This window comes from Halichoerus grypus, chromosome 5, assembly GCF_964656455.1.
Source record: "Halichoerus grypus chromosome 5, mHalGry1.hap1.1, whole genome shotgun sequence".
NCBI classification, from domain to species: Eukaryota; Metazoa; Chordata; class Mammalia; order Carnivora; family Phocidae; genus Halichoerus; species Halichoerus grypus.
In genome coordinates this window covers 155,332,510-155,344,629 of record NC_135716.1, presented here as the reverse complement: position 1 = coordinate 155,344,629, position 12,120 = coordinate 155,332,510, and the positions used below count along the sequence as shown (strand labels likewise).

The following is a 12,120-nucleotide window of genomic DNA, read 5'->3' as shown; positions in this document are numbered from 1 at the left end:
GACACACATACACTGGTGGACAGGCATCACCTCTGGCTTTGGGAAAACTCCCTTTTGGAAGGCAGTGAGGTAAAAAGAAATGAGCTTTGCATGAAGTCAGACCCAGACTGATTTATCCCAGGTCCTCTATTAGCTGTGAGAACTTAAACAAGTTAAACTTTTTGAGCCTCAGTTTCCCCAGCGGTAAAACTGCAATACATAGCTTTTCCTGGCAGTGATGTACGGGTTCAGTTAGAAGTAGCAAGAGGCCCTGGGCAGGATTATGGGATTGGCGGGAAGCCCTCCCCCTCAGTTAGGCAGACTGCAGCTTCAAGTCCACTTCCACCTGTATTGTTGGGTCTGCCTAGTGCTTAGCCTCTGAACCTGTTTCCCTATCAATGAAGTTGGGACCCCACCACTTATAGGATTGCTGTGCTTGGTTCTTTACCAGCAAACCATCACTTCTTCCGCTTCAATCCCCACCCCTATGCTAGTCTAGCTTTCAGGCCTGGCTCTTAGCAGTGGTATAAATGGAAAAACCTCCTATCTGTCCAGGACCCTCTGAAGACTCAAACTTAAGTAGCCCCTGTCAGGCTGAGGCCTTCCTAGACCACTGCCTCAGCCCTCAGCATAACCTAACTCCTCACCACCAGAATCTTGCCCCGCCAGGGTGCACCTTCAGAGCAGCTCCCCTGGGCTGTGCCCCTGAGCTGGTGCCTGTTGCCTGTCCTGGCTAAGTCTGCACTCACTAAAGGCAGGAGTTGTGGCTTTCTCCTGGGAAGGCTGACAGAGCGTGTGTTCAACAAACGTTAAGAAGCTCCACTTTCACCTTTAGGAGGTAGCTCTCTGGGAAGGCACATGTGGGGGCAAGAATGGGGTCAAGGATGCGGGTAGGGTAGGGGAATTTCTTGGAAGTAACAGAAGATGGTGTAAAAGAACATGATATTGGAATCAAATAACCTGGATTCAAACTCAGCTCTGTCACTTCCAATAAAGGATCTGGGTAAGCCACTATACCTCCGAGTTGTAACCACATTGTAAAATGAAGATAACAGTATCTACTTAGCACAGCACCTGGCACATGCTGAGCACTTTTACTGTTCTAAATGTTTAAATGCATTAATTTAATCCCACTACAACTCTAGGAGATAGGTATTATCCTCATTTTGAAGACACTGCGAATGAGGAAAATGAGGCTCAGAGAAACTAAGTAGGTTCCCCAAGTTTATAGAGCTAATGAGATATCCCTAAAAGCAGCAACACCTGGGACACAATCTCCAAGACCACAAGGACTGTCTCCAAGTTTCTGCGTCGGGACTGGCTCCAATCTTGTTCCCTCAATTGTAGCAAATGACACAGGCCAACTGGTGTTATAAATAGAGTTAACATAATATATTTATTTTAAGTGCCATTCATGCATATCAGTTCTGGCAGCAACAATCCTAATGACACTTGGGGTATTTCTTTACAGCACTAAACAGTTACAAAGAATGGGTGCCGTTCATCATAGAGGCAAAATATGAAATCGTGCAATAGCAAAATTGTAGAAACATTAAAACACTGTCCGACAGCAGTACAGAGAGCAGATTGTGTTTGCACAAAAAGCCAATGCATTTTCATCACATATATACAATATAGATATGTACACATCACCCTCTGAATGAACAATATCAAAATACTCTATTCCATTTGAAATAATCCCCGGATTGATTCCCTCCCACTTCAAAGGACATCTGAGAGACATATATTTACAAGAACACACATGAATACATTTACATTTCAAAAAACTGCCACAAATGCCAGTCGGATTATTTTCCTGGACAGAGTACCCCCGTTTGATTACATGCATTTATTCTTCTTTTCCCCAAAAGTCTTCAATTTAAGCCCAAAACAGAACTTGCTCTGCATTAACAACTACCAACTGAAACAGCCACTAGAGGGGATGCTCTGCACCTCACCAGGTAGCTCTGGCTGGCTTAAGCCTACTGAGAAGGCCTGTCTTGGGCTCCCGGGCCACCTGCATCACAAGAGTGTGATGGGTCTTAGTGGAGGCTCTGCCTCCAGGGCCATTTGTGTAAGTTTAAATTCTCATAAAAATATTGATCACTGCAAATCAGTAAATGATTGCCAAATGGGAAATTAGCTTCACAAAATTTGTAAAAATCTTCATCAGTGGTTTCTACTCAAATCATTCAAGGTAAGACTGCATTCCAATACCCAAATTGTTTAAAGTGCACATTGCTACCCAAGCAATTTAAAGTTTCAAAACAGCTATTTTGGTAGCTAGAAAACAGTGACTTGAGCAGACTATTGAAAGTCCTCCCTCCCCCCCATTTTTTCAAGTTTTTGCTCTGCAGGCTGCTATCTCATCTTGCCTCTGATCTGTGTAAGAGGGGCCTGTTGGCTGCCTTGCCAGAATCTTGCGATTTTCACTGATCCAAGGGGCTGGAACTGAGCTTCTTTTTTCATGCCAAGCAGGGTCCAAACAACAGGAACATAAAGCCCTTCCTTTCTCCCCAACCTCACCAGCCTTTACTATGGCTGGGTTCCCAGTGATTCATTAAAGGCAACACTCCATTAAAAAAAAAAGTACCCACACACGTTGACAAACACTCTCACATACACACATACAGAAACAAAGATGTCTGTTTAGTTCAAGTAGAGAACACTCAACCACATTATCACTAAGGCTAACTTAAGTGATTTAAAGCATAAAGATAGAGACTAGAGATGCTAAAAAGCAACCAGTGAGCAGTTATTAATCCTTGATTTGATGGAACATATCATTCCCCCATTATAACTGAAAGAAATTCTGCCTTTTTTATGGTCTAAAGAACCAATACAAAATCTATTCATTTAAAAAAAAAAATCTCATTTCTGTTACTTTTATTATAAAACTAAGGCAATCAATCCATGCAAAGTAACTATAATACAAGATGAAACAAAAAAAAACAACTAATAAAAACCCCAACGAGGCACGCTGAGTTTCAAAGAAAGTAACCCAATGTCATGCATACACAGACACACAGGACAACAGAAACAGCAGACCACTTAAGGATATCTGCACTGAAGACTGAGGCAAATAAAATCTGTGTGTGGCTCTATCCTCCTTTCAGTGCTTCCTAAATGGAAAGAGAATAAGTGAGGAAACTTGCATTATAAACAGTGCCCTGTTGTTCTATTGCCCAAATGAACTCTGATTCGAATTCCAGAAAAATCCTATTTAGCTAATACATCTCAATCAGCAGGAATGCTAAGATAGAGAAATATACTCACATGGTAAAAGGAGCGACGATAAAGAGAACGACACGATCTCTCTGATTGTCTTGTCTGTAAACTCTTAAGAAAAACAATTCTGTGCTTTCAGACACCGCACTTCTCCTTAATGAACCTAACAGGAGCTGAGCATTCACAGAAGGCAGCAATAAATATTAAAATAACGCTTTTGAAAATAATAAATACATGAGTGAATATGGAGGCAATGATTTTGTTAAAGAGCCAAGCAATGCCCAGCTGCTAACTGATCAAATACATTTTAGAACTGTTATAATGCAGATTTCGGAAAACAGACATTGACGAAGTACAACATAAACTCCGCAATCCCCCAACCATCAAAACAAATTTGGTCAGTTCTTTATGCTGCTCAGGAAAAACATGCCCCTCTGGATTGTTTGGAGAGTATCAAACTCTGGGTTCTTTGACTTACTGAGTAGAACTCAATACCCACATTTCTGAAAAAGATTAAATAAGGGGAACTGGGCTTTGAAAAAATCTATTTCCTTTCAGTTGCCTGTATCAGTTAAAAGCATCCTGCAGAAAATAGCCTAACAAGGAATAAAAACTCACAGTAACTTTCTTTTCAAGACGTAATAATCCAATTAGAAAAACTGAAGCCTTTCAGTAATTTTTGTACATATATTTACACATATGTATCTATAAACTGCTTGCAGCAAAATAGGCTCTGCCTGAAAAATCAGTCTGGCACTTGTGGTCAACATCAAACGGACACAAATATGCAAAAGCCGTTCAAATCACACAACAGTTAGGAGCTACACAGGGCAGCTGGCAGGGAGACAAACATGTAGTACTTGTCTGGGTCAGATAAAAGCAGTAAGTTATCCAGCTAAAATCTTTTTGATTGTCTTCAAAAGAAATTTTGACAACATCGGTAAAGTGATTAGCAACTTTGTTTTCTCAACTGGATTCTCTTCAACCTTTCCCTTCACTGCACAGAAAGGTGACGCTGGAGTCTGGTGCCTTGCAGAAACAAGCTCTACACAATTGAATCCCAATCAAAGTCATCCTGGATGTCATCTGGAGGCAGAGAGCGCCGCATCTGGAAGGCTGCGGAAGGCATCATGTGCTGCTGGTTCATGGCTCCGTGATGGCCTGGAAGGAAGGAGGCGGTGTCAGTAGTGACTTGGGTAGAGAGGAAAGGAATAAATGAACGCCTACTGAGCACTTCCTTTGTGCCAGGCATTTGGCGCACATGATCTTCCTAATCCATTCAGAAGCCTTCACAGAGGTGGCTCTTATGATCCTCATTTTATAGATAGCAGGGCTTGGATTTAAGAGAATGGAGCAAGTTGCCCAAGGTCATACAGCTAGTAAGGGGAAGAGATTTGAACTCAGTTCACTTGACTCCAAAACCCATGCCTGTTTTGATTACACCAGGAGGCAGCAAGGACAGCATAAAAAGAACGCTGGAGTGCCCAAGTGCTGACGCAACCCTTTCTCTTGGTCTGTCCTGCATCAATACATGTTTCGGTAACATGAACTGGCTCCCATGAGAATGGTGATGGGAGAATGATGTCAGCGTACCAGTGAAGTCACACTGGGTCATCCTGAATTCTCACCAGCAAGTTAACTTTTGGGCCACCAAGTTAACAGTGGGTGAACACAGAACACCAATACAGCTGAGTGCAGGGAGGCCATGGTAGACCAGGGTGGAGAACAGGATGCCCACCCTCTCCACACTCCTCTTCTTAGATTACTGTGGCCGTGTGCAGCTTGTGCTCCCCAATTTTGGTGCATTCTGCCCTTGTCTCCAAAGCTCTGACAAACACCCTTCCAAACCAGACTTTTTTCTTAAGTAATAATTTCTATTTATTTGCAGAATTCATTCTTTTATTAGGAATTAAACATATCCTTTTAATGTGGTGGAATTTTTACTGGATTATTGCAGTTTTGTTTGATTTGCTTGATCTGATTATAAAGTTTCAAGCAGCCTGAGGCTAATCTCATTTTTCTGATAAGCCCTGTAATTTTTAATGCACCATTTTATAAAATACTACAGTTTTCAATATATCACAGTATAGCAGAAATGCCTGTTTATTTATTTTTTAACTTATAAATTTCTTACTATGCACCAGGCACTAATTTAAGTGATTTACATCTAATCCTCATTGAATTCTCTTAACAACCCTAGAAGTTAGGCAGTGTTATGAGCTCCCTTTAACAGACAAGGAGGTTGACTAGGAAGTTAAGGCAGCTATCAAGTGACAAAGCACCAGAATGCAAACCCTGGGAATCTGTTTCCAGAGTCTGAACTACCATATTTTGCCACCTACAAGTTCCTGGTAAGTGCTGAGGACAGATAACACTTACTCCTCCCCGTTCATCCAAAAACAGGTCACTTGACCCCAACTCCTCCTTCACTACTATCTGGCACACACTTCTTTGGGGGTTTTAAATTCACATCTGCACATGACCTTTCTGTTCCTCAAGCAGCCTAAGTGGAGGGCAGTATGGTACATGAGAACAACAACGAACTCTGAATCCAGATATCAAGACCTGAGTCTTGGTTTGGTCACTTAGCAAAACGGGTGGCTCTGGGCAAGTTATCTCCACTCCTGAGCTGGCACTTCCTCATCTAGATCATCCTTAAGCTACCTTCCACCTCTAACCATGTGCCCGCCTTTGCTGCCCTGATAAATGTAACTTATCCTGCATTCAGGAACCCAGGGGGCACAGTTTATGAACTCGTGACTCCTGCAACTTACCTCCTCTGTTAAGAGACTTCCTCAGAAACTAGAGCTGGGGGGACGTCAGCAGAATGAATGGAGAATATACAGGAGGTAATCAAAGCGGGTTCTTGAAGCCTGCTCAAGTCCCGTCAGAGTCAGAAAGCTTCAAAGATACCTAAGACCCCAGAACAAGCTCTATGCCCCTGGACCTCTTTAGAGAGGCAAGACAATAATTAGAATCACAGCATCAAAGAGACTCAGGTCATATGGTCCAAACAACAAGTGACACCTGAATCTCTTTTCCCAGTACTGAAGCCAAGTAACTGTGCAGACTGTCATTCCATCCTCCCTTACCAGGGAGCTCACTCCCTCCTGAACAGCCCTGCTCACGCCGGGACAGCTAAAGCTTTTTAACATTACACTCTGAGTAAGAACTGCAATACAACACACCCCAAATTACCTGCAATTGTCGTTCCTGGAGTGCTGAGTGCCTGTGGGATGTGAGGGTAACCAGGGGGCGGCATCACTGATGGAGGGAGATTTTGCCTGGAGTCTATGTACAAATTTCCTAACCAGATTGAAAAGCAGAATGAAGGAAAACATACTTAATAAATAAAACAAGTCAAGCATTAAAACCTTAATAAAATTATTACCTAAAACTAAATTAAGCAGGTAAGACGAGAAAAGAGAAAGAAAAATTACTCCTTTCAGATGCTAATAGCAAAGGTGGTGCCAGGCTGAGTGGAAGCACACTGATGCTAATTCTGGCATTGCCTCTTTCTGTCTGGAAGCCTGCAGTCAAGTTGTCTTTACTGTTGCTGTTACACACCTCACAACAGTTCAAAAGCATTTTCATATGTTTTATCATCTGAGCCTCCCACTAAGTCCAAAATGAGGGCAAGACAGGGATCATCCCCATTTTATGGATGAGGCAACTGAGGCTCAGAAAGACTAAGCTCACGTGCCCAAAGGCACATCAGTTTGACCAGCAACCAGTTCTCCTAGACCAAAGGCTCTTTCTACTAACCACTGTCCCTTTCTCCCTGATTTTCTCACTTTCAAAGTAGACTGATTACCAAAATGAATGGAGGCACAAAGTGACAGAAAAATCTGCACAAATTTAAAAGAGCTATACCAAGTAAAGGTGACGAAAAATGTATTATTTAGAAGTGTGAAGATGGGAAACAGATCTTATTTGAATGGCATTTCTGAAGGTTCTTAAATTAATATATTTTCGTCGACAGGAGCAATTAAGTGTAACAGCTCTAAAATGTCAATTACACTGCATCCTAATGCGAAGTAGAAAGGGAAGAGAGCAAACATCCCATGCCCACCCCCAATTACTCCTGGGGAAGAAGAACCATAACACTGACTCACATTGTATGAAACATCTGGAATTCTGGAAAGGCTATTTCTCCCTTAGGTATTCTACTGTGTCACACTAATTACAATTGCATCTAGCAATGCTGTAATCAAACTAGAAAACAGCGACCATTTCCCAGAGGCAACTAAAAGATGTTCAAAAGTAGGAACACTCTATTTGGCTACTCACAAGTTTTTACCTGTCACTGGAATGTCAGACTGTCACGCTTAAAATAGCCTCTGAGACAGCCTAATTCAGGCCTACCTCTGCTCATGCAGATGAGTACATAAGACTGGAGAGAAAATGAGACAGAACCAGGGAACAGAACCCAGCACTTCTGACTTCCAGCCACTGCCTCCCAAGATGACATGCCTTTTTATAATGAAGTTTACAGTCAGAACTAAGCTCTTTGACCAATTTGCCATACTGAAGATTTAGGAAGAAAAGAGAGAAGAATTATATCAAGCTGTAGCTCTGGTATATTCTTAGAGGAAAAAACTATGATCAGCACCCCGAAGTGCTGATCAGCCTTCACATGAGTGGCCAGCACACCTTAAAAATTGCAGCAGGCTGGAGGGGCCAAGCCACTCTGAGTAATACGCTCACTCGTTCATCAATGACTTCTCAGCCTGTGTTATAAAATCTTAGCTCTCTACTCATCTGTAAGAGCTCAAATCACAATCAAAAGACAACTGATTTTTATGGAAATTCTGTTTTTTTTTTTTTTTCATTTCTCTTTTTTTGGTAATTCTTACCTTAAAGGGGGAGTGAGGTAACAATTAGAGAAGAATTATGGGAATAAACAAGGATCACAGAAATAAATAGTCACCCATATTAAACAAACAGCCTAACTTTTTGAAATTCTGTCACATTCCTGACACTTTAATTTTCATATAGAAATTCTCATTACTCCTCTTTTTTTCTCATGTTCTCATTCTATTCTAAACAATGAGAGTCAACCTGGACTTTCTAAACAAGAAATTAACTTCCAATATACTTTTCAAGGACTTCTGAGATCCTACAACATTTAGAACACAGTTATGAAAATTTAAAAATCTAATCACACAATGTATTTACTGGAAGTGGACTCTTATTGAATGACCATTCATTAATTCATTCAAGAAGTTATTTTTGTTCCAGGCCTTGCTCTAGGCACTGGATAAACAAAAATGAAAAAACAAACTCCCTGTCTTTTTTTTTTTAAAGTAAGCTCCACACCCAACCTGGGGTTTGAACTTACGACCCCAAGATCAAGAGTCTCATGCTCTACCAATGAAGCCAGTCAGGTGCCCCAACAAATTCCCTCTTTTTGAAGCATATTCTCAGGCTGAGGGCAGCAAACAAAATAATTTAATATGTTATGCACGCTACAGAAAAAAATAAAGGAGGGAGAAGGGACAAACAGTGCTGGACAGTAAGTGCTATTTAAATAGAATGGTTAGGGAAGGCATCACTTGAGTAGGTGCTTTTGGAGGAAAAAAACGTGAACAAGATTAAGGACATGAGTGAGCCATGTGTCTATCTGGGAGAAGACCACTCTACACAGAGGAAAGAACAGGTATAAAAAAGGCCCTGATGTAGGTGGAGTGTGCCTGGTATGTTCAAAGAATAGCAAGGAAGCCACTGGTGTGGGAGCAGGGGGCTCAGGAGAGGGGAAAAGGATATAAGGTCAGACAGTAAAGGGGGACCAGATTGTGTGAGGCTATACAGGCCACAAAAAGACTTTGGTTTTTACTGAGAAAACTGGGCACCAATGAAGGGTTTTGAGCATAGAAGTGATCAGATTTCTGTGTCTTGTAAAAATCCCATTTATCCTGCAAAGTCCAGCTTCAAGCTGTCTTCCTCAACGAAGTTTTTCTATCTTCCCAAGACAGTTATAAGCCCTGTTCTCTTACTCCCACTGCTCTATGGCAGAAGCACAGTCTTCATCACACCAGGCTACGAGCTCCTTGAGATTAGGGGCTATCTGGACTTATTTCTTCATCCCTACTGCCCAATACAGTCAGGCACAGAAAAAGTTTAAGTAAATATTTGCTGAATGAATGTACACCTACTCTTATTTAATGACCTTTAAGCTGAGCCCTCATTAAGAACAGCACAGCTAGAGGACTTAAACATTATTGGAACAAGACAAATTGTAAACACAGGTAAAACGATTTAGAAAGGAGAGACACCGTGTACTATAACATCCTTTTCTCCTTCCCTTCCCTCCCCTCTTCCACGCTAACACATTAGAACACCTCTAAGGAGCCCAAAGAGGTATCTACCAAAAGGAGAATCTTGAAGACAGAAATGACAAAAGTTTGAAGGGCATGGAGAGACTATATTCTGGGAGTCAAGATCTATACCCAAATGAACTTTGTAATTTTAGGCAAGTTGCTTTCTCTTCTGGATTCTTTCTAGTCACAGTTTGTGTGAGGCTATATAGGCCACAAAAACACTGGTCACAGTTTCCTTATCTGTTAGATAAAAGGATAAAATTAACAGCTCTCTGAAGCCCCCTCTTACACTCCATTTTGAATTTGTGGCAAAGATGTGCTGGGGGATAGAGAGACGGGAAGTGGGATATCTGAATAGATCTGATACAGAGGGATGTGAGAAGGAGAGTAAAAGAATGATAGAAAGAGGCTTAGACTTAAAACAGAAGGAAGCAGGCTGGGCATGTAAAAAACCTGGGAGTCTATGAGAAGACATCAGTGGGCATGAAGTGATGAATACCTGCAGCACCAGTGCTAATCAGAGAAAGTGTTGACAAAAGCCAACATGGCTTGGCAGACCAAGGCTGGTAAAGTTCTTTTGACTCAGAAGGAAAAGATGAAAGGGGAAGGGGAGTTGGGAGAAGAATAAATATGAAAAATGACAGGTCTTCTGCCTTTTTTTGCTGTGAGTGGAGTAGCACTAAGAATCAAGAATGAGTTGTGGGGACCCTAGAGAAGGAAGGTGCTGGCAATAAAAAGGAAGGATGGCAGAAAAATTTAAAAGGATCACAGAGTACCAGATCCAAAGAAATCCAGGTCAAAGGTCAAGAAGAGATGACCACGGAGATCTAGTAACAAAGGGCTTTAAGAAATAATCCATGATCTCAGTCTAGAAAGAATCCACAAGAGGTGCTTGGCCACTCTCACATAAGACACCAACAGACGGTTAGTGCTTTTTCCATGACCAAGAGTGCCAAGTTCCAAAACCAGAAGGTACACTTGGACATTACTTAGAAATTTAGGCCACAAAATCGAAGAAAGTCTTGTTTCACCACAAAAGCTTTGAAATCCCAGAAAGGGGGAGCTACTGGCTAACATGTACAATGGCCCTTGAAACAGTCCTCTAAGACTGAGCTACATCTTCTTATCTTCCTAGAACTTTCCGATTTGCCGCAGGCAATAATCTATAAGCAACATAGGTACCCACCTCCACCCTTAACATTTTAAGGCTGGCTGAAATGATTTGAGATGATTTGGCAGAGAACATGGCAGCACTTAGAAGAGCTAACTTCATAATTTATTTTGGTTGAACAGGGAAAGAAAAGAAGAAAAGAAAACCAAGGAACAAAGGACAGAGGGATGGTAAGCCTCAGGGATTTAATGCAAGTTGGAAAAGTAAAAGTGATGTATCCTGAAGGGGACAAACTATGGGTTTGAAACCTATCAGAGGATCAAAGAAGATAAGCTGTCCATGTACAAGAAGAGATAAAAAGATGAAATGGAAGAAAATAAGTGAATATACATGCTAAGTTATACAGATCTTGATACTTAAAAAGGAATACAGGGAGGATTCTGAGAAGATGCTGGAGTAGGAAGCACCAGGAATCTGTCTCCCAACCTAGACAAAAATGCACTGGTAGAGTCTGGTACAACAGAAAACACTGGAATCTTTGGAACTCTGTAAGTCTACTGACAGTTTGCAACTCGTAGAGGAAGGCTTAGATAATAAATTGCAGTTATTTTTGGTCAATTCCAGCTCTTAGTGCAACAGCAGCTACCTATCCCTCATCCCTACCCCCATGGCAGGCAGCTGTGCATGTGTTTCTGGAACAACTTACACAGCTTGCAGGAGCCAATGTAGGCAAAAAGGCCTCTGTTCTCCAAATACTTACGGATCTGTGCTCTGATCACAGAGATGCAGATGTAAAGGAAGGTGGTCATTGTTGAACCTTCCACCAATGCTGCAAGCACCTCCCCTCCAAATAAACTGATTTCCAGGAGTTATAAGGGGGCTACAACCCTCCTTTCCCTGCTCTTTAATTTTTCTCTTTTTACCCTTTCAGGAGGCAGACATTAAAAGCTAGGACATTGAAAAAGCTAGGAATTCCCTGTATATACTGGGAAAATTAGAAAGTGACTACCTATACCAAGAGAATAGCACAGATTCAGAGAAGACCTGAGAAGACCCTAGGGTGAACCTCAGCAGAAGGATACCTTGCAGCCATGAAGAAAACAAAAACAGGAGACAGAATAATTAAAAACAGCAAACCCTGGGGAAGGGACAGAATCTGGTTTCCACAGGTACCACACTATTAGATTCAAATGTCTAGTTTTCAACAACAAAATCACAAAGCATACAAATAAACAGAAAAGTATGCCCTATTCAAAGCAAAAAAAATCAACAAAAATTGTCCTTGAAAAAGATCTGATGGCAGATTCACTACAAAGACTTTAAAACAAGTGCCCTGAAGATGCTCAAAGACTAAAGGAAGATGTGGAAAAAATCGTAATTACAATGTATGAATAAACTGGAAATATCAATAAAGAGATAGGAAACCTAAAAAGAAATAAAGAAATTCTAGCACTGAAAATTACAATAATTGAAATGAAAAAT

The 12,120-nt window shown here is 41.3% G+C and overlaps 1 protein-coding gene across 5 annotated transcripts in view; it reads right to left on the bottom strand.

Moving 5' to 3' along the window:
- Positions 1-1,356: 1,356 nt before the first annotated feature.
- FOXJ3 (forkhead box J3) overlaps positions 1,357-12,120 on the bottom strand; it is a 145,364-nt gene continuing 134,600 nt past the window's right edge. For all 5 annotated transcript variants that reach the window (XM_078073293.1, XM_078073295.1, XM_078073292.1 and 2 more), the window contains 2 exons: positions 6,406-6,513; positions 1,357-4,368 (listed from right to left, as the gene is read on the bottom strand). In XM_078073293.1, coding sequence (XP_077929419.1) covers positions 4,253-4,368; positions 6,406-6,513 — 224 coding nt within the window. In that variant the 3' untranslated portion in view covers positions 1,357-4,252. The remainder of the gene's footprint in view (positions 4,369-6,405; positions 6,514-12,120) is intronic.